Raw genomic sequence first — 19,272 nt, 5'->3', positions numbered from 1 at the left:
ACTTTTGCGCTTTTAGACATGATTTGTAAAACTTTTCAGCCTGCTTGAAATTATTTCGATTCTCTGAGGAGACTTTTTGAATAAAATGATACCATTTTGCAAGTAATTCAGGGTCAAAATTAGGGTATTTTTTCCTAAACAAGCAAAGACAGAGGTGTACTATGTTCAGCACTGTTGTGTATTTTTACTATTTGTACAACTTTGTAGAACAGGAAAAAGTCATACAATAACTACAAAAGCAGCTAAAATAGAAAAAACTGATTTTTTTTTTCATGAGAAATAGAATTTTTCTATCTTTGCTAAAGAGATAGAAGGTTACTATCTTCAGCAAAATTTCTTGTAATAATATGCTGTAAAACGAATTTGGCGAATTTGGCAGTTTCCCCATTTTGTCAGCCCAAAATTCAACATGAGGCTGACAAAATCGGAACTTTACTGTATTAGAGAAACCTAAATTATAACAAATCGTCTTATAAAAACCGTCGTAAAATAATATGATGATTTGTAAAAATTTTTGATATGGTTGTCTGATCGGTTGTGATTTGTGAATCTAAGAAAAAAAATTAAACTGAATATGCGATAACTTTGTAAAAACAAACCCTAGAGATTCGCGGTCTTCTGCAAAAACGTGCGTTTTGTGTGCTTCGATAAATGCCTAGAACAATGCATTTTTGTTAAATGCAACTAACAAAAGCTAAGCAATAAAAAACTATTTTTAAGGAACTTCCAAAGAATTTCCACTGTAACTTCCCACTCTATAGAGATAGAAATCTCACTTCTTCTGCAAAGTTGCTTGTTTTTACATTTCCTACAACTTTGCTGAAGAAACTTTATACCGGTTTCCTAACACAAATAAGTTATTAATATTTGATTTAAAAAAAAGTTCCCCTTTTCACTCTTTAGGACCACTCTGTGTGGGCTGGCACATTTAAAAGCTCCACTCTTCTAACCTTTATCTCCTTCCGCAGACTTCCCCCCGTGTCACGGCGGCCAGTTCCGCTGTACGAACTCGCTGTGCATTCCGGCAACGTTCCACTGCGACGGTTATCACGACTGCTCGGACGAAAGTGACGAAGCGAACTGTACGGCCATTGCCTGTCCGGACAATAAGTTCCTGTGTCCGCGGGGTGGCCCCAACGGGCAGCCCAAGTGCATCGACAAGACGAAGCTGTGCGACGGCAAGCGGGACTGCGAGGATGGAACTGATGAGGAAACTGCGTGCTGTAAGTCGTTTTATTCTAACCTCAAAATTGGATCGCATTTTAATCGAGTTGGATCGTTTCAGCGACCGCTTCCTGTCCAGCGCTGGGTTGTGAGCATAAATGTGGACCTTCTCTAACGGGTGGAGTATGCTACTGTCCACCGGGGCGAACCCTTTCGCCGGATAACCGAACCTGTGCCGATCTGGACGAGTGCAACGTTTGGGGACACTGCGATCAGCTGTGCACCAACACGGACGGGTCGTTCGTTTGTGCCTGTGCCAACGGGTACACGCTGATGGACAAGTCGCGCTGTGTGGCCCCAACGGCGGCCCATCTGGAGCTGGTTTTCGCGTACGATCGTGCGATCGTACGGATGAGTTCGCACGGGCAGGACTTCCGAACGATCGCCAACGCTACCGGAGCGAGTGGTTTGTCCTATCACTACGGTAAGAATTTGCTGTTTTGGTCGGATATTAAGACCCGGAAGGTGCAGTCTCAGGTGCTGATGGATGGAGGTTACGGAGGACATGATTTTACTCTGCCCGGAACGTGGGCTCCGGTGGCGATCGCGATCGATTGGATTGGTGATAAGTTGTACGTTGCGGATTTGGTGGGTCAAAAGGTGGATGTTTTTGAACTGGACGGACGGTGGCATGCGGTCGTGTTGGGTTCTAACCTTACGAGTCCGGCTGATCTGGCGCTTGATCCCACTTCCGGGTTGATGTTCGTCGCGGACGGTAGTCACGTCCTGCGAGCTCATATGGACGGTACCCATGCGAAGTCGATCGTGTCGGAAGCTGCCTACAAAGCGTCCGGTGTGGCGGTTGATGTGATAGCTAAGCGCGTGTTTTGGTGTGATTCGCTTTTGGATTATATTGAGTCGGTTAACTACGATGGGGAGTATCGAGTGATGATCTTACGAGGTCAACAGGTCCCAAGCCCATCTCGGTTGGCTCTTTTTGAGAATCGAGTGTTCTGGACGGACGCCACCAAGCAGGGCATCATGTCCGTCGACAAGTTCGAAGGTTCATCCAGCATTCAATCGATTTTTAAAGCAAAAGACATTCGAGAACCTAAGGCGATCATAACGGTTCACTCTCTAACACAACCCAAGGTTTCGAACCCTTGCGGAAGCAATAACGGAGGCTGCTCGCAAATGTGCGTCGTCACCGCTGTTCAGGGTGCACCCTCCGGCCTCGGATATCGCTGCGCTTGTCACACCGGTTGGCAACTGTCGAAGGATTTGATGAACTGTCACCTGGTGCGGCAGTTCCTGATGTATTCTCAACAACGCTTCATCAAAGGTAAGGTTCTGGACCCGGTTATTGAAGGCTTCAGCGACGCCATCCTACCGGTCGTTTCCCGTCGGGCTCGTTTCGTCGGCTTGGACTTTGACGTTGTCGATGAACACATTTACTATTCGGACGTCCTGCAGGACGTAATCTATCGGGTTCATCGTAACGGAACCGGGCGAGAAATTGTTTTGGCCTCACAAAACGAAGGCGTTGAAGGACTGGCAGTCGATTGGGTCTCCAAGAATCTGTATTACATCGACAGTCGGAAGGGAACGTTGAACGTCCTATCCACTCGAACCGTCAGCTATCGACGAACTCTACTGAAAAACCTAAAACGACCACGAGCAATCGTAGTCCATCCGAACAAAGGTTACATCTACTTCTCGGAGTGGGATCGACCAGCCAATATCAGCCGAGCCAATTCCGATGGCTCAGGATTAATGGTATTCAAGAACGTAACCCTCGGCTGGCCAAACGGGCTATCAATCGATTTCAAAGAAGACCGTGTCTACTGGTGTGATGCCCTGCTGGATCACGTCCAGCATTCGAACCTAGACGGAACGGACGTACGAACCGTCAACTCGCGACTTATCCGTCATCCATTTTCAATCGTCATTCACGACGAGTGGATGTACATTACGGACTGGCGGTTGGACGCCATCGTGCGGCTGAACAAACTAACCGGAGAACAGGAGGAAATCATGGTTCGAGAACCACAAACGAACCGGCTGTACGGTGTGAAGGTCTACAGTCGAGCGATTCAAACCATCGAAGGAACGCAACCGTGCGGGATCAATAATGGTGGCTGCGAGAAGCTTTGTTTTGCCGTTCCACGGAATAATTCCGATGGGTTGACGGTTAAGTGCGGTTGTCCCTATGGTGAACGGCTGGGAGACGATGGCAGGAGTTGTTTCGCGGATCCGAACGCCGAACCACCGGTGCAGTCGTGTCCGAATACGTGGGACTTTACCTGTAACAATCAGCGGTGCATTCCGAAGAGCTGGATTTGCGATGGCGATGACGATTGTCTGGACAACAGCGACGAGGAGCAGAACTGTACAAGTAAGTGGTTTGTTTAGTGGCTTGAATCTGATCATCATAAGTTCGTCCCATTTGTTGTTTCATCATTTCGTAATTTTGTCAGATTCACTTTGTGATTTGTACCTTTGTGGAAAGAGATAGAGAGAGGGACCAGAAAAGCTAAAAAATGAGTCAGGAAAAACCCTAAAAAGGAATAGGAAAGGTGTGAAAAAAAACGCAGAAAAGACATCAAAACAAAAGCGTGACAAAAAAATAACATAATCAAGAGACAAAAAAATCATAACAAGGAAAAGACACAAAAGACATTACAACAACCAAAAAATAAACAAAATAGGCATAAAACCCCAAAATAAGACAGAAATAAACGTGAAAACAATAAAACCGATAGAAAAAAAATAAAACCAGATAAGAAAAAAGACAAAAACAAATAAAAAAGACAACAAAACCAATACAAACAGAAAAAATAACACGATATAAAAGATAGATAGGGTAATAGATTTAAAAAAAACAAGAAAAAGAGCAGAAAACAACCGGAAAAGGACAAAAAAGGACTAGAACAAGACAAAAGAAGGACAGAACAAGGGCATAAAAATGAAAACAGAAATACCTGACAATAAAAACAAACAGAAAGATTCATAACAAGGCAGAAAAAGACAGAGAAAAGATGAGAAAAGAGAAGGATACAACAAACGGCCTGAAGAAATGCTGGAAAAGACAAAAATAGGCAGAAAAACAGACGAAAATGGAATGAGATGGAACGAAAATCGCAAGTAAAAAGACAGAGAAAAACGAAAAAACTAGCAGAAAGAAACCAAAAACAGAAAAAACGCGGGATAAGGACAGAAAAAACTGAGGAGAAAGGAAAAAAGCATAACTCAGGGAAAAGACAAATGACAGAAAAAGACAAAACAAAAGGACATGGATAAGACGTATAACCACACGAAAATAGAAGACACAAATTATAAAAAACAAAGACATACAGAAAAAAGACAGAAAATGACGGAAAGAAAAACGGAAAAAAGACAGGAAATAAAAAAGAAAAAAGGCTAATCAGTTTAATGAAAGAGACGAAAAAAAAACAAGAAAAAAGATTGAAAAAATAGAAAAAAGGCGTTTTAAAAGAATAATAAGCAGGGAAATGGACAGAGCTGAAAAAATGGAAAGCTGAAAATACAAAAAAGGACGTAAAACAGACGAAAAATGTCAAAAAAAAACTGAAACAAGGCAGACCAAAAGCAGAAAAACTACGGAAAGTCGCATAAAAGATGAGTATGACACGAAAAAGGCATGGAAAAGACAGACGGACGGGCAGAAAAAGACAGAAAGAGTAGAAAGACAGAAAAAAGAACGTGAGAAAGACAGAAAAAGAACATGAAAAAGACTAAAAGAAACAAGAAAGTAGAAAGACAAAAACAGAAAAGACAAAAGACGTATAAAAAACAAATAAAAACAGAAAAAAACAAAACAAGACAGAGAAATTACGGAAAGATGAAAAAAGACGGGGAATAAATTAGAGAAAAGGCCAGAAAAAGACCGGAAAACTGTTAAAAGACAGGAAGAAATCAGGAAATTTAAAATGACGAAAAAACAAGAAAAAAAATAGAAAAGACATGATAAAAACAAACCAAAAACCAAAACAAAAAGAGAAATGACAAAAAAGAAAAACATAAGCAGGGAAAAGGACAGAAAAAGGGTCGAAAATACAAAAAAGGACTTATAAAGACGAAAATTTACAAAGACAGAAATAAGCGACAAATATGTACCTACTGAAAAACACAAAACAAATACAGAAAAGGACAAAAGGCAGCAAAAAGACCGGCCGGACACAAGGAAAAAGATGGAAAAAATAGAAAAAACACATGATGAAAAACTCTCAAAAGAAAAAGAAAAAAATTATCAAGGAAAAGGATATAAAAAAGACGAAAAATGACAAAAAGACCAAGAAAAAACAAACCGAAAAATTCAAAATTAGGCAGACCAAAAACAAAAAAAAACACGAAAAGACAAACATGACATGAAAAAAATATTAAAAGAACATGTAAAAGACGTGAATAAGGCATTGAAAAAATTAAAAAGACATGAAAATAGATAGGAAAACAGACAGAAAAAGGAATGAAATGGACGAAAAATCGTTGGTAAAAAAACAGAAAAAATCAAAACACATGCAGAAAGAAACCAAGAACAGAAAAACCGCGGGATAAAGACCGAAAAATCTGAGAAGGACGGAGAAAGACAAAAGTCTGGATATAGACAAATGACAAAAAAAGGACATTAAGGAGAAAAAGTTGAACAGACAAAGAGAAAAAAGTAAGAATGACAGAAAATGGATATGAAAAAGACGAAAAATCACAAGAAAGAAGAAAGACAAAATGAAATAAAAGACTCAAGATATAAAAAAAACAAAAAGGCACAGAAAAAATTAGAGAAAGGCAGAAAAAGTACAGATAAATGACGAAAAGAAAAGAAACAATAAAATAAAATTTAAAAAATAATAGAAAACAGTAAGAAATCTGGAAAAGTATGTAGACTAAATAGAAAAAAAGTCATGACAAAAAGAAACAAAATACTAAAACAATGCGAAAAAATAGAAATAACAAAAATAATGTAATAAGCAGGATAGAAAAAGGGCCGAAAATGCAAAACGGGACATAAAAAAGACAAAACATTACAAAAAGACAAAAAACAGCGTTAAAAACTAAAACAAGGCAGACCAAAAGCAGAAAATGAACATGTACAGACTTGAATAGACATAAAAAGAGACATGAAAAAGACAAAGACAAGACAAGAAAAAGACAAGGAAAAGACATGAAAAGATATGAAAAAACAGACAAACAAGAAACAGGCATGAAAAAGACAAAAAAATACCAGAGAAAAGTCTTGAAAAAGACTTGAAGAAAACCTGAAAATGACCTGAAACAACCTAAAAGAGACCTAAAAATTTCTGAAAAAACATGAAAAAGATAAGAAAAAGCCATGGAAAAAATTAAAGACATGAAAAAGACGTGTGAAAGATAAAAAAGATATGAAAAAGACATGAAAGAGTCATGAAAAAGACGTAAAACAGATAGACAGGAAAAAGACATGAAAAAACATCAAACAGGCATCAAAAAGACATAAAATTTACCTAACAAAATCCTGAAAAGGACATGAAAAAGACATGAAGTAGATCTGAAAAAAAACCTGAGAAAGGCGTGAAAAAGACCTAAAAAAACCTGGAAAAGATCTGTTCTGAAAAAGTCATGAAAAAGACTTGAAAAGACAAAACAGACATGAAAAGATATGAAAAAGACATGATAGACAAACAGGAAAAAGATATGAAAAAAACATGAAACAGGCATCAAAAAGACATAAAAAATACCTGACGAAAAGTTCTGAAAAAACCTGAAAAAGATGAAAAAGACATGGAAAAGACTAAAGACATGAAAAAGACGCGTGAAAGATAAAAAAGACATAAAACTAACATGAAAAGAATATGAAAAAGACATGACAGACAGACAGGAAAAAGGCATGAAAAAAACATGAAACAGGCAACAAAAAGAGATAAAAAATACCTGACCAAGTCCTGAAAAAGACATGGCAAAGACATAAAAAAGACACGAAAAAGACATAAAAAAGAAATGAAAAAGAGATGAAAAGGACCTGAAACAACCTACCTAAAGAGACCTAAAAAGTCCTGAAAAAACATGAAAAAGACTTGTAAAAGATAAAAAAGACATAAAACAGACATGAAACGAATATGAAAAAGACATGACAGACAGACAGGAAAAAGACATGATAAAAACATGAAACAGGCATCAAAAAGACACAAAAATACCTGACAAAGTCCTGAAAAAGACACGAAAAAGGCATGGCAAAGACATGAAAAAGATAAAAAAGAAACGAAAGCAAAGCAAAGCCTAGGTGCTACATTCCGTTATCGAAACTTGACCTTCTGTTTTTATACGACAGACTTCGCAGCCAGCTGTTAGAGTACAGGACAATTGCAGGGCCAGTTGCTACGATCCTATTGACTCGAACAGCCTCTCCCAACCGAGAAAAAGACACAAAAAAGACTTAAAAAGAGATGAAAAAGACATGAAAAAGACATGAAACAGACATGACAGACAGACAGGAAAAAGACATGAAACAAATATGAAAAAAACATGAAAAAGGTATGAAAATGTCAAAGACTTGGAAAAGATAAAAGACATGAAAAAGACTTGTGAAAGATAAAAAAGACATAAAAAAAATAAACAAGACGTGAAAAAAATCAACAAGACGTAAAATGACATGAAAAGGACATGAAAAAGACATGCAAAAGATATTAGAAGTACATGAAAAAGACCTGAGAAAAAGACACGGGGCGACATGAAAAATATATTAAATATTCATGCAAAATACATGAAACAGGCATGAAAAAGATATGAAAAACAAGACATGAAAAAACGGAACAAATTAAAAAGACAAGACTAAAGCCAGAGGAAGACAAAAACAGGAAAGACTACAGAAAAAAGAATCAAAACAAGGAAAAAACAGAACAAAACCAAACCAGACAGAGAAGCAGAAAAGACAGAACAGACGATAAAAAGTGAAAAAGCAAAACAACATTTTTAGATAGGAAGAGTGAAAAATAAGCGAGGAAAAGCGAAAAAAAGGATACAGAAAAACAAAACTAAGTCAGAAAAAAGGCAGAACAAAATTAGATGAACGAAAAAAGAAAAAAGACATAAACCAAAACAAAGCGAAAAAAGACGACAACACAAGGACAACACAGAAAAATGAACCAAAACAAGGATGAAAAGCAAAAATACAGAACAAAACCAAAACAAGACAGAAAAAATAAGGCAGAAACAAAAAAAGATAAAAGACAGAAAAATACACGAATAAGTAAGACAGTAAAAATAAATAAATAACCAGAATCAAAAATAGGTTTAACAAAGAACCAAAACAAGGAAATAAACCAAAAAAGACAGAACAAATTAAAACCAAGACAGTAAAAGTTAAAACAAGGCAATAGTCCGAAAAAGACAAAAAAGGTGATAAAAAGAATATAAAAACCAGACAAAAATAAAAAAAACAAAGACCAAGGCTGAAAAACTGGAAAAGAATTCAATAAAAAACAAAAAAAAACATTTAAAAATAGAAAAAGACGAAACACAGAAAAAATGACAAAAACAACAAAAAAAGAACAGGAAAATGACATAAAAAGAAAGCTTAAGACAGAAAAACGATAAAACAAAAGAAAGTGTATACGCAAATTCCAAGCAATAAGGCCACTGCAAATTATTTTTAAAGTTTTTGTCACACTCTGCAGCCTGCCCCCCCCCCTTTACTGGCCCAACACCGGAGGGACAAAAACTTTTTAAAATATTTTTAATGGCCTTACTGTATAATAAGCAGGACAGAAAAAAGCTCATTGAAAGGACGAAAAATTACAAAAGTCAAGAACAAAAGCAAACAAAAACCACCGAAAAAACTACATGAATGAAAAAGGCGTTAAAAGGACATGAAAAAGACAAAACAGACATTAAAAAAGATCCAAAAAAGTTCTGAAGACCAGAAAAAGACATGAAACAGGCATGAAAGTAGATATAAATCAGACACAAAAAAAAAAACAAAATGACAAAAAGCAAAGAAAAACCGACTGAAAAACTTGAAAAAGACAAAGTGCTGAAAAACACATAAAAAAAGTGCTGAAAATGCATGAAAAAGACATAAAAAAACCTGAAAAAGACCCAAAAATGTTCTGAAAAGAACCTGAAAAAAACTTGAAAAAGACCCAAAAAACTGAAAAGGACATGACAGACAGACAGGAAAAAGACAGAAAACAATGCTTTAAAAACATCTGAACAAGTCCGCCAAAGGCTGAAAAAACCACTAAAAACCTGAAAAAGACAAGTCCTGAAAAAGACATAAAAGGAAGTTCTGGAAAAGACTTGAAACCGGCATGAAAAAAACATAAAACAGACATGAAAAAGATATAAAAAAGAACTGAAACACGTAAACATGTTCTGAAAAAGACATGAAAAAGACAAGACAGACAGACAGGAAAAAGACAGAAAGGCTGGAAAAAGTCCCGCAAAAGAATGAAAAACGATTAAAAAACCTGAAAAAGACATATAATCCTGGAAAAGACATGAAAAGACATGAAAAAGATATGAAACAGGCATGAAACAGATACAAGAAAGACCTGAAAAAGACTTAAAAATGTTTTGAAAAAGACATGAAAAAGCCATGAAATCGGCATGAAACAGACAAAAATACCTGAAAAAGACCTGAAAAAAAATGTAAAAAGACCTAACAAAGTCCTGAAAAAGATCTGAAAATGACCTAAAGAAGTTCTGAATAAGACATGAAACAGATATAAAACAGCAAAAAAAAAAAAAACTAAATAACAAAAAGCAAAGAAAAAACGACTGAAAAACCGGAAAAAGACATAAAATCCTAAAAAACAGATAAAAAAGTACTGAAAAAGGCATGAAACAAACATAAAAAGACCTGAAAAAGACTCAAAAATGTTCTGAAAAGAACCTGAAAAAGACATGACAGACAGACAGGAAAAAGACATGAAAAAGGCTTGAATAAGTCCTAGAAAAGACTTACAAACGACTAAAAAACCTGAAAAAGACTAAGTCCTGGAAAAGACATGAAAGAGACATAAAAAAGATATGAAACAGGCATGAAACAGATGCAAAAATGACCTGAAAAAGACCTAAAAAAGTTCTAAAAAAGCCATGAAATCGGCATGAAACAGACAAAAAAACCTAGGAAAGACCTGAAAAAATCTAAAAAGACCTAAAAAAGTCCTGAAAAAGATCTGAAAATGACCTAAAAAAGTTCTGAAAAAGACATGAAACATATATAAAACAGCAAGAAAACTAAACAAAAAGCAAAGAAAAAACGACTGAAAAACCGGAAAAAGGCGTAAAGTCCTGAAAACCCCATTAAAAAGGTACTGAAAAAGGCTTGAAACAGACATAAAAAGACCTGAAAAGTCCCAAAAATGTTCTGAAAAGAACCTGAAAAAGACATGACAGACAGACAGGAAAGAGACATAAAAAAATGCTTGAAAAAGTCCCAGAAAAGACTTACAAACGACTAAAAAACCTGGAAAAGACATAAAAAAGATATGAAACTGGCTTGAAACAGATGCAAAAATGACCTGAAAAAGACCTAAAAAAGTTCTGAAAAAGACATGAAACAGATATAAAATAGCAAAAAAATCTAAATGACAAAAGCAAAGAAAAAACGACTGAAAAAGCTGAAAAAGATCTGCAAAAGATATAAAAAGGACATGAAACAAACATGAAAAAGATATGAAAAAGACAAAACAAAGATATGAAAAAATGTTTGGAACCGGCTAGAAAGACATGAAAAAGGCATGAAACAAACACAAAAAAAAACAAAAAGCAAAGAAAAAACGACTCAAAAACTAAAAGCGGAAAAATACATAAAAAGACATCAAAACATATACATTAAATGAAGCAGACATATAAAAGACATGAAAAAACATGAAAAAGACGTTAAAAAGACATGAAAAAGACGACAAAGACATGAAAGAGGCATGGTAGAGACATAAAACAGACATGAAAAGATATGGAAAAGACATGAAACAGATATAAAACAGACACGAAGAAAACAAAAAGCAAAGAAAAAACGGCCAATAAAAAAACGAAAAACCAAAACCAGGCAGACCAAAAGCGGAAAAAACATCAAAATATAAACATTAAATTAAAAAGTCATGAAAAAGACATGAAAATACATGAAAAAGACATGGAAAAAAATAGACAACCCAAGCAACAATGTGAGTTTTATTGCTCTCTTATGGCGGTTTTCATGACCAATTTTGGTCTTAAATGCCATCATAAGAGTATAACAAAACCCAAATTGTTACATGGGAAGAAAAAGATATGGAAAAAGGCATGACAGACAGGCAAAAACCTGACAGGCAACATACCTGAAAAAGACAAAAGAAAAGAACAGAAAAAGTACATAAAGACAAGAGGATAAAGAGGAACGAAAAAGATCAGAAAAACAAAAAACCAAATAGGTAAAGACAGCCCGAGAAAAGACAAAATGGAAAGAGTGCGAAAAGGAGAAAAGAGGAGAAGAGAACAAGAGTGAGTTAGAGAGACAAACGGGGAACAAAGAGAAAGAGTTGTAGATAGAGAGCAAGAATGGAGAGGAGAGAGAGAAACGATTTAAAAAAGAAACAAGAAAAAAGTAAAAAAAGAAACAAAGAACAAAGCCAGACAAGAAAATAGAAAAAAGAAAGGAAAAGGACATAAAACACACAGGAAAAGATATCTAGAAATCTAGGAAAGAGAACAAAATAACAAAAGTTTAGAAAACACGATATAAAAAACCAACATAAGACAAAATACATAAGAAAATCAGAAAAAAGACGAGAAAAAGACAAAAACATGAAGAAAGACAGAAAAAGGATATGAAAAAGACAAAAATTCCAAGCTATTATTATAGCAAAAAAGAAAAACAATAAAAAAAATAAGGCAGACAGAAAGAAAAAACTCAACAAAATCAAATGAGAAAATCAAAACGGCAAAAAAAGTGACAGAAAAAAATATCTTTATAGTTAGTTATTATAGTTTAATAGTGGAAATAATAGTAGAATTCAATCGTGAAATCGTGTTTTCTTTAATTTCAATCTTCGTGTTCCACAAAGACGCCCAAAATACTTCAGTAAAAAAGACAGAAAAAATCTGCTAGGGTAGACAGAGAATCAGAGGATATAATAAGAGATATAAAAACAGAAAAGGACCAAAATACCAAGAAAACAGACGGAAAAGGGCATGAACAATAGAAAAAGACTTGAAAAACGGCGATAAACATGAAATATGGGATAAAGACCAAAAAATGACGAAATAAAAATAGAATAAAAGACAGCGAAAAGATAGCAAAAGTATAAAAAGGCGGAAATAAGCAAGAAAAAGACAAAAAGGAGACAGAGAAGAGACTGAAAAGAACAGAAAGGAAACCAAGAAGGACAGGCAAATTGTAAATTAAGCTGAAGAAGATAGCAAAATGTCAGGAAAAAAGACAAAACAGTAGAAAAAGACAAAAATGGAAAAACAGAAATACAGTGAAAAACAGAAAATGACAAAAAATTGTTAATAGACAAAGAGATAAGAAGTAAAACAGTAACAATAAAAGAAAAAACAAGAAAGTTAAAATAGAAAAACAAAGGAGCGTTCTTTAGAGTCAGAAGAAAAACAAACATACAGAAAAAAGGGGACAGAAGTGCCAGAAACAGGGAGAAAAAGAGATTTAAAGAAAGAAAACGACATAAAAAGGAACAAAATAAGACATTGAAAAATGCATCCAAAACGGAATAAAGACCGAAAAATGTCGAAACAAAGAAAGAATCAAAACAAAAAGATAGCAAAAATGTAAAAATAACAGCAAGGAGGCTAGAGTAGCACAGAAAGGAGTCAGAAAAGGACAGAAAGGAATCAGAAAAGGACAGAAAGATGTCAGAAAGGAGCCGAAAGGAGATAGAACACGGTCAGAAAGTCGACAGAAAGGGGCCAAAAAAGAAACAGAAAAGGACCAAAAGGAAACCGAAAATAATAAAAGGAAGCAGAAAAACCCGTAGAAAATTACAGCAAGCCGACAAAAAAGGTAAAAACAAGATAAAAAAGGACAGACAGGTAGCAGTTTACGCTTTTTAGATAAATTGAACAGTTTTCATTCACATTTGAGCGATAAACTAAAAATTTCAAATAAAATGGGACGAACTTTTACTAGTACTGTAGCTTACTGACCTTATTAAATCATTATTTTTGTTCGCTTTCTCCCCCAAAATTCACAGAACCAACCTGTGGCACCAACGAGTTCCAGTGCAAGTCGGGCCGGTGCATCCCGCTGAACTTCCGGTGCGATCACGAGAACGACTGCGGCGACCACTCGGACGAGTTCGAGTGCGGCAACGTGACCTGCGCGGCGTCGCAGTACGCGTGCGAAAACGGACGCTGCATTCCGAACATTTGGAAGTGCGACAGTGAAAACGATTGCGGCGACGGGTCGGATGAGGGCGACTTTTGTGCGGAGAAGACTTGTGCCTATTTTCAGTTTACGTGCCCCCGGACGGGGCACTGTATTCCGCAGAGCTGGGTTTGCGACGGGGATGACGATTGCTTCGATAAGCAGGATGAGAAGGATTGTCCGCCGATTACGTGTTTGGCGAATCAGTTTAAGTGTAATGATTTGCGGCAGTGTGTGGAGGAGACGTATAAGTGTGATGGGATTCCGGATTGTAATGACGGGAGTGATGAGTTGGGGTGTCCCACGATGGAACCGAATCAGTGTAATTTGGAGAAACATTTCCGGTGTAAGTCGTCCGGGGTGTGCATTCCGGTGGCTTGGCACTGTGATGGGTCTAATGATTGTGAGGATCATTCGGATGAGGAAGAGTGCGGGAGGATTACGTGTCCGAATAATTTCTACAAGTGTAAGAATTCCAAGTGCGTTTATAAGTCGTATATTTGTGACGGTAAGGATGATTGCGGGGATAACTCGGATGAGGGGGTGGAGCATGCCTGTGTAACGCCACCGTTGAGATGTCCGCACGGACAGTGGGCTTGTCCGGGTATTACGGGACGCTGCGTGAACCTAACCTCGGTTTGTGATGATGTCGAGGATTGTCCCAACGGAGCGGATGAAGGATTGGGATGTGATTTGGCTCAATGTCAGCATCAATCCGGTTTGTGTTCCAACGGTTGTCAGAAGACTCCGCTGGGGGCTTTGTGTATTTGTCCTCCGGGCGAGGAACTCGCCCCGGATAATTTCACCTGCAAGGATTTGAATGAGTGCGACCCTCCGGGTCTTTGTTCGCAGATCTGTACCAATACCAAGGGCTCGTACTTCTGTTCGTGTAAGGATGGATACATTTTGGAACCGAACAAGCACACCTGCAAGGCGGTGAATCATTCGTCGGCGTTCTTGATCATCTCCAACCGGCACTCGATCTTGGTGGCGGATCTGAACGAGCAGGGTCTCGAACGGGTACCGATCATTGTGGAAAATGTTGTGGCCACTGCTTCGAACATGCACACCGGAACGATCTTCTGGAGTGATATGAAGTTGAAGAAGATTTCTCGATTGGATCGCGGTCAGGAACCTCAGGAGATCATCTCCACTGGGTTGGATCTGGTTGAAGGTCTAGCTTACGATTGGATCGGTCAAAACCTGTACTGGTTGGATAGTAAACTGAACACCATCGAGGTGTGTAATGAAAATGGTTCTAATCGGCTGGTTCTGGTGCGGGAAAACATCACTCAACCGCGTGGAATGTGTCTGGATCCAAGTCCCAACGCCAAGTGGTTGTTCTGGACGGATTGGGGTGAGAATCCTCGCATCGAACGCATCGGCATGGACGGAACAATGCGTGAAACCATCATCAACACCAAAATCTACTGGCCCAACGGTCTTACGTTGGACATCGCAACGCAGAGGGTTTACTTCGCCGACTCGAAGCTGGATTTCATCGACTTCTGCTACTACAATGGAACGGGTCGCCAGCAGGTGCTGGCCGCTAGTCATTATCTTCTGCACGCTCACTCGCTGTCACTGTTCGAGGACACCCTCTACTGGACGGACCGACAGCTGAACCGAGTTCTGTCGGCCAATAAGTTCCGTGGAACGAACCAGACCGTTGTGAGTCATCTGATCTCGCAACCTCTGTCGATCCACGTTCATCATCCGTCGCTGCAGCCCATGTACGAGAGCCCCTGCAAGACGGCAACCTGTCAGCATATGTGCCTGCTCAGCCCGTCGGAGAAGTCCGGCTTCTCGTGCAAGTGTAAACCGGGTTATAAGCTGGTGGCGAACGATAAGTGCGTTGAGGAGGAGAATGCCTACCTGATGGTGCTGAAGGGTAATCAGATTGTGGATGTGCCCTTCAATGGGGGGGATGTTCGTGCCGGTAGTTTGATTCCGGTCGTTGGTATCGATAGTGGGATTAGTTTGGACTACGATCGGAAGGGGGAGACCCTGTTCTGGGTGCAAGGAAAGGAGGATGATGATGAGAATTGTACGATCTTTACGAGTCCCTACGGAGGGGGGAATAAGACGGAGTTCCTGGGGGTCGATAATGGATTGGTCGGGGCTGCGTACACCATTGCTTTCGATTGGATTGGAAGGAATTTGTTTATCGGTAATCGGATGGCTAGCAATATCGAGGCGATCAACGTGGATGGGAAGGTTAAGTACCGGACGATTGTTTTGGTTAACGATGGGAATAAGACTTCGGTTTCGAAGCCGAAGCAAATCGCTTTGGATCCGGCGAATGGTAAACTGTTCTGGATAGATGAGGGTGGTTTTGGGGTACCGACGAAGGTTGCTATGTCGAACATGGATGGTTCCGAACCTTCCATTCTGGATGACACGATCCAATACCCGGAAGCGATCACCGTGGATGCCGATAAGCGAATGGTTTACTACAGTTCCCAGTACCCACCGGCGATCATGTCGATCGATTACGACAAGAACAACAAAAAGACCATTCTCAGCGAGGAACACTCGATCTCCAAACCGCGGGGTCTTGGAGTGTTGGAATCCAGGCTGTACTTTATGGACCCAACGTACGAGAAGATCGTTCGGGTTGATCTTCCCAATGGCGACAATGCGAAGACCATTATGGACAACGAACCGGACCTGAAGAACATGATCATCTACAAGAAGCGATCGATGCTGCAGCATCCGTGTACGATGAGCAACGGCGGTTGCGAGCACATTTGCATCCCGCACAAGAACAGTGCTCGGGTTTGTGCTTGCGGAATTGGTTACAAGAAGGAAAATGAGGTGGCGTGCACGCCCTACAAGACGTTCGCTGTAGTCTCCCAGCTAGACATGACCCGAGGTTATAGTTTGAAAGACACCTCGGAGGCAATGGTACCGATCACCGGACCCGGTCATCACATCCTACACGTTGACATTCTCTACCGAGAATCGTGGATCTACTGGGTTGAATACAACCGAGGTCATTGGAACGGAATCTTCCGTATTCGTCCGAACGGTACCGAACTGCAGAACATCATCAAGGACGGCATTGGAAGCAACGGAATCCGGGGGATCGCGATCGATTGGGTGGCAGGAAACATGTACTTCACCAATGTCTTCCCGCACGAAAACTACGTCGAGGTTAGCTGGCTGGACGGAACGCATCGAAAGATCATCGTTAAAACCACCAACGATGCCCCTCGTGAGTTGGCCGTCAATCCCATCAAACGCCTTCTGTACTGGATCGACTACGGACAGTACCCTAGAATCGGTAAATGTTACCTAGATGGGTCCAACTGGACCCCGGTGGTCACCTCGGGAATATCCAACCCACGTGATCTCACTGTGGACATGCTAACGCACGACGTCTACTGGGTGGACTCCAAGCTGGACATGATTCAGAAGGTCTCCTACACCGGCGGCAACCGCCAGGTGATCCGACGAAACCTTGCCAATCCGATGGCGATCGCCGTATTCCTAACCGACATCTACTGGGTCGATCGTAACCTACTCACGGTGTTCAAGGCCTCCAAATTCCCCGGCAATACGACCCTACCGGAAAAGGTCCGTACAAACCTGCAAAAACTGCGTGACATCGCCATCTACGACATCAACAACCAACCGATGGACGACAACAACCCGTGCCTTCGACTCGGAAACGGTGGCTGCGACCAGCTGTGCTTCAGCTTCCCACCGGAGTACAACCAAAAGCCAAGCTTCAAGTGCGACTGCGCCGTCGGTAGACTGTTCAGCGATGGACGCACCTGCGTCCTAACCGACGAATACGTAGTATTCTCCACGCGAACGGAAATCAGAGCCATCGAGTTGGATCACACCTCGACGAACGTCCCGTTCGCTCCGGTGGTCAACCTAACCAACGTCGTTGGGCTGGACTTCGACTATGCAGACAACAAGCTGTTCTTCACGCAAATTCGCCCCTGGGCGAAGATCGCCTACATGCAGGGTGACAAACCGGATGCCGCAGGCATCGTCCCCGTGATCACCCGTGGCATCAATCCGGAAGGTATCGCCTACGATTGGACCCAGAAGAAGATCTACTGGACGGACAGTTCGAACAATTCGATCTACGCCATGAACCTGGACGGTTCGGACCTAGTAATGATCTCCCGAGTCGAACGCCCACGGGCGATCGTTCTCGACCCATGCAACGGTACCCTGTACTTCACCGATTGGGGACGCTTCGGAACGTCCGGAAAGATCTTCCGCACCACCATGGCAGGCTCGCTGAAGCGAGCCATCATCGATAAGGACCTTTCACAACCCAGCGGCCTTGCAATCGATTACGACGAACGAATGCTCTACTGGACGGACGCAGTCCGTGAAAAAATCGAACGTTCCAAGCTGGACGGAAAGAACCGCGAGGTTCTGGTCTCAGCCACAATCTACCCCTTCGCGATCACCGTCTTCCGAAACTACATCTACTGGACGGACCTTCAGCTGCGCGGTGTTTACCGCGCAGAAAAGCACACCGGCGCAAACATGGTCGAAATGGTCAAACGCCTGGAGGACTCCCCTCGGGACATTCACGTCTACAGCCACAGCCGCCAGCAGTGCCAGGCAAACCCTTGCCTGCAGAACAACGGCGGTTGTGCGCAGAGCTGCCACCCGGGCCTGAACGGAAAAGCGGAATGCAAGTGTGACGATTCGACGAAACCGGTCAACGAGGGTCGGATGTGCGCCCCGAAGAATCACACCTGTGATTCCAGTAAATTCTACTGTCAAAACGGAAAGTGTATCTCGCGGATGTGGTCCTGCGATGGGGATGACGATTGTGGGGACAATTCGGACGAAGACGTTAACTACTGTGCGTTCCACTCGTGCGGACCGAACGAGTTCCGTTGTAACAATGGACGGTGTATCTTCAAGTCGTGGAAGTGTGATCACGAGAACGATTGCAAGGATGGTTCGGATGAGGAGAATTGTTCCTATCCACCGTGTGTGGATGGGGAGTTTACCTGTTTGAACGGAAGATGTATTCCGCAGAGCCAGGTTTGTAATGGAGTTAACGACTGTAAGGATAACGCTACGTCCGATGAAACGCACGAACGGTGCCCGAAGAACACGACCTGTCCGGCGAATCATTTGAAGTGTGATAAGACCAATATCTGTGTGGAACCGTATTGGTTGTGCGATGGGGATAACGATTGCGGGGACAATTCTGATGAGGATCCGCTGCATTGTGCGCAGCGGACGTGTCCGCAGAACAGTTTCCGCTGTCCGAATCATCGGTGTATTCCGGCTACTTGGTATTGCGATGGAGACGATGACTGTGGTGATGGAGCCGACGAACCGCCGGAGTACTGCAAGTCCGAAGGACGTACGTGCTTCGGTGATCTGTTCACGTGCGACAACGGCAACTGTATTCCACGAATTTACATCTGCGATGGAGACAACGATTGTTTGGATAACAGTGACGAAGATAATCGACACCAGTGCAATGATCGAAAGTGTGACGAGGAAACCGAATTCACCTGCCAGGAGAATAAGGCTTGGGCTAGGGCTCAGTGCATTCCGAAGAAGTGGATTTGCGATGGTGATCCGGATTGTGTGGATGGTGCCGACGAGAATACAACCCTACACAATTGTCCAACGCCACAACCGTGTAGCGACGATCAGTTCACGTGCGCTAACGGACGGTGCATCAATCAGGTAAGTTCCCAAACGCACAAACCCGTGGAATCTGTGTAAATTTCATTTTGGTTTTTCCGACTTTCTTA

General features: G+C 40.7%; 1 protein-coding gene across 2 annotated transcripts in view; it reads left to right on the top strand.

Annotated features, from left to right (window-relative positions):
• Positions 1-19,272, top strand: part of LOC128739110 (low-density lipoprotein receptor-related protein 2) — a 174,872-nt gene that overhangs the window by 130,986 nt on the left and 24,614 nt on the right. For both annotated transcript variants that reach the window (XM_053834528.1, XM_053834529.1), the window contains exons 6-8: positions 969-1,223; positions 1,286-3,559; positions 13,347-19,204. In XM_053834528.1, the coding sequence (XP_053690503.1) occupies positions 969-1,223; positions 1,286-3,559; positions 13,347-19,204 (8,387 nt within the window). The remainder of the gene's footprint in view (positions 1-968; positions 1,224-1,285; positions 3,560-13,346; positions 19,205-19,272) is intronic.

Source organism: Sabethes cyaneus, chromosome 1, assembly GCF_943734655.1.
Source record: "Sabethes cyaneus chromosome 1, idSabCyanKW18_F2, whole genome shotgun sequence".
Classification (NCBI taxonomy): Eukaryota; Metazoa; Arthropoda; class Insecta; order Diptera; family Culicidae; genus Sabethes; species Sabethes cyaneus.
This window is presented reverse-complemented; position numbering and strand designations above follow the sequence as displayed.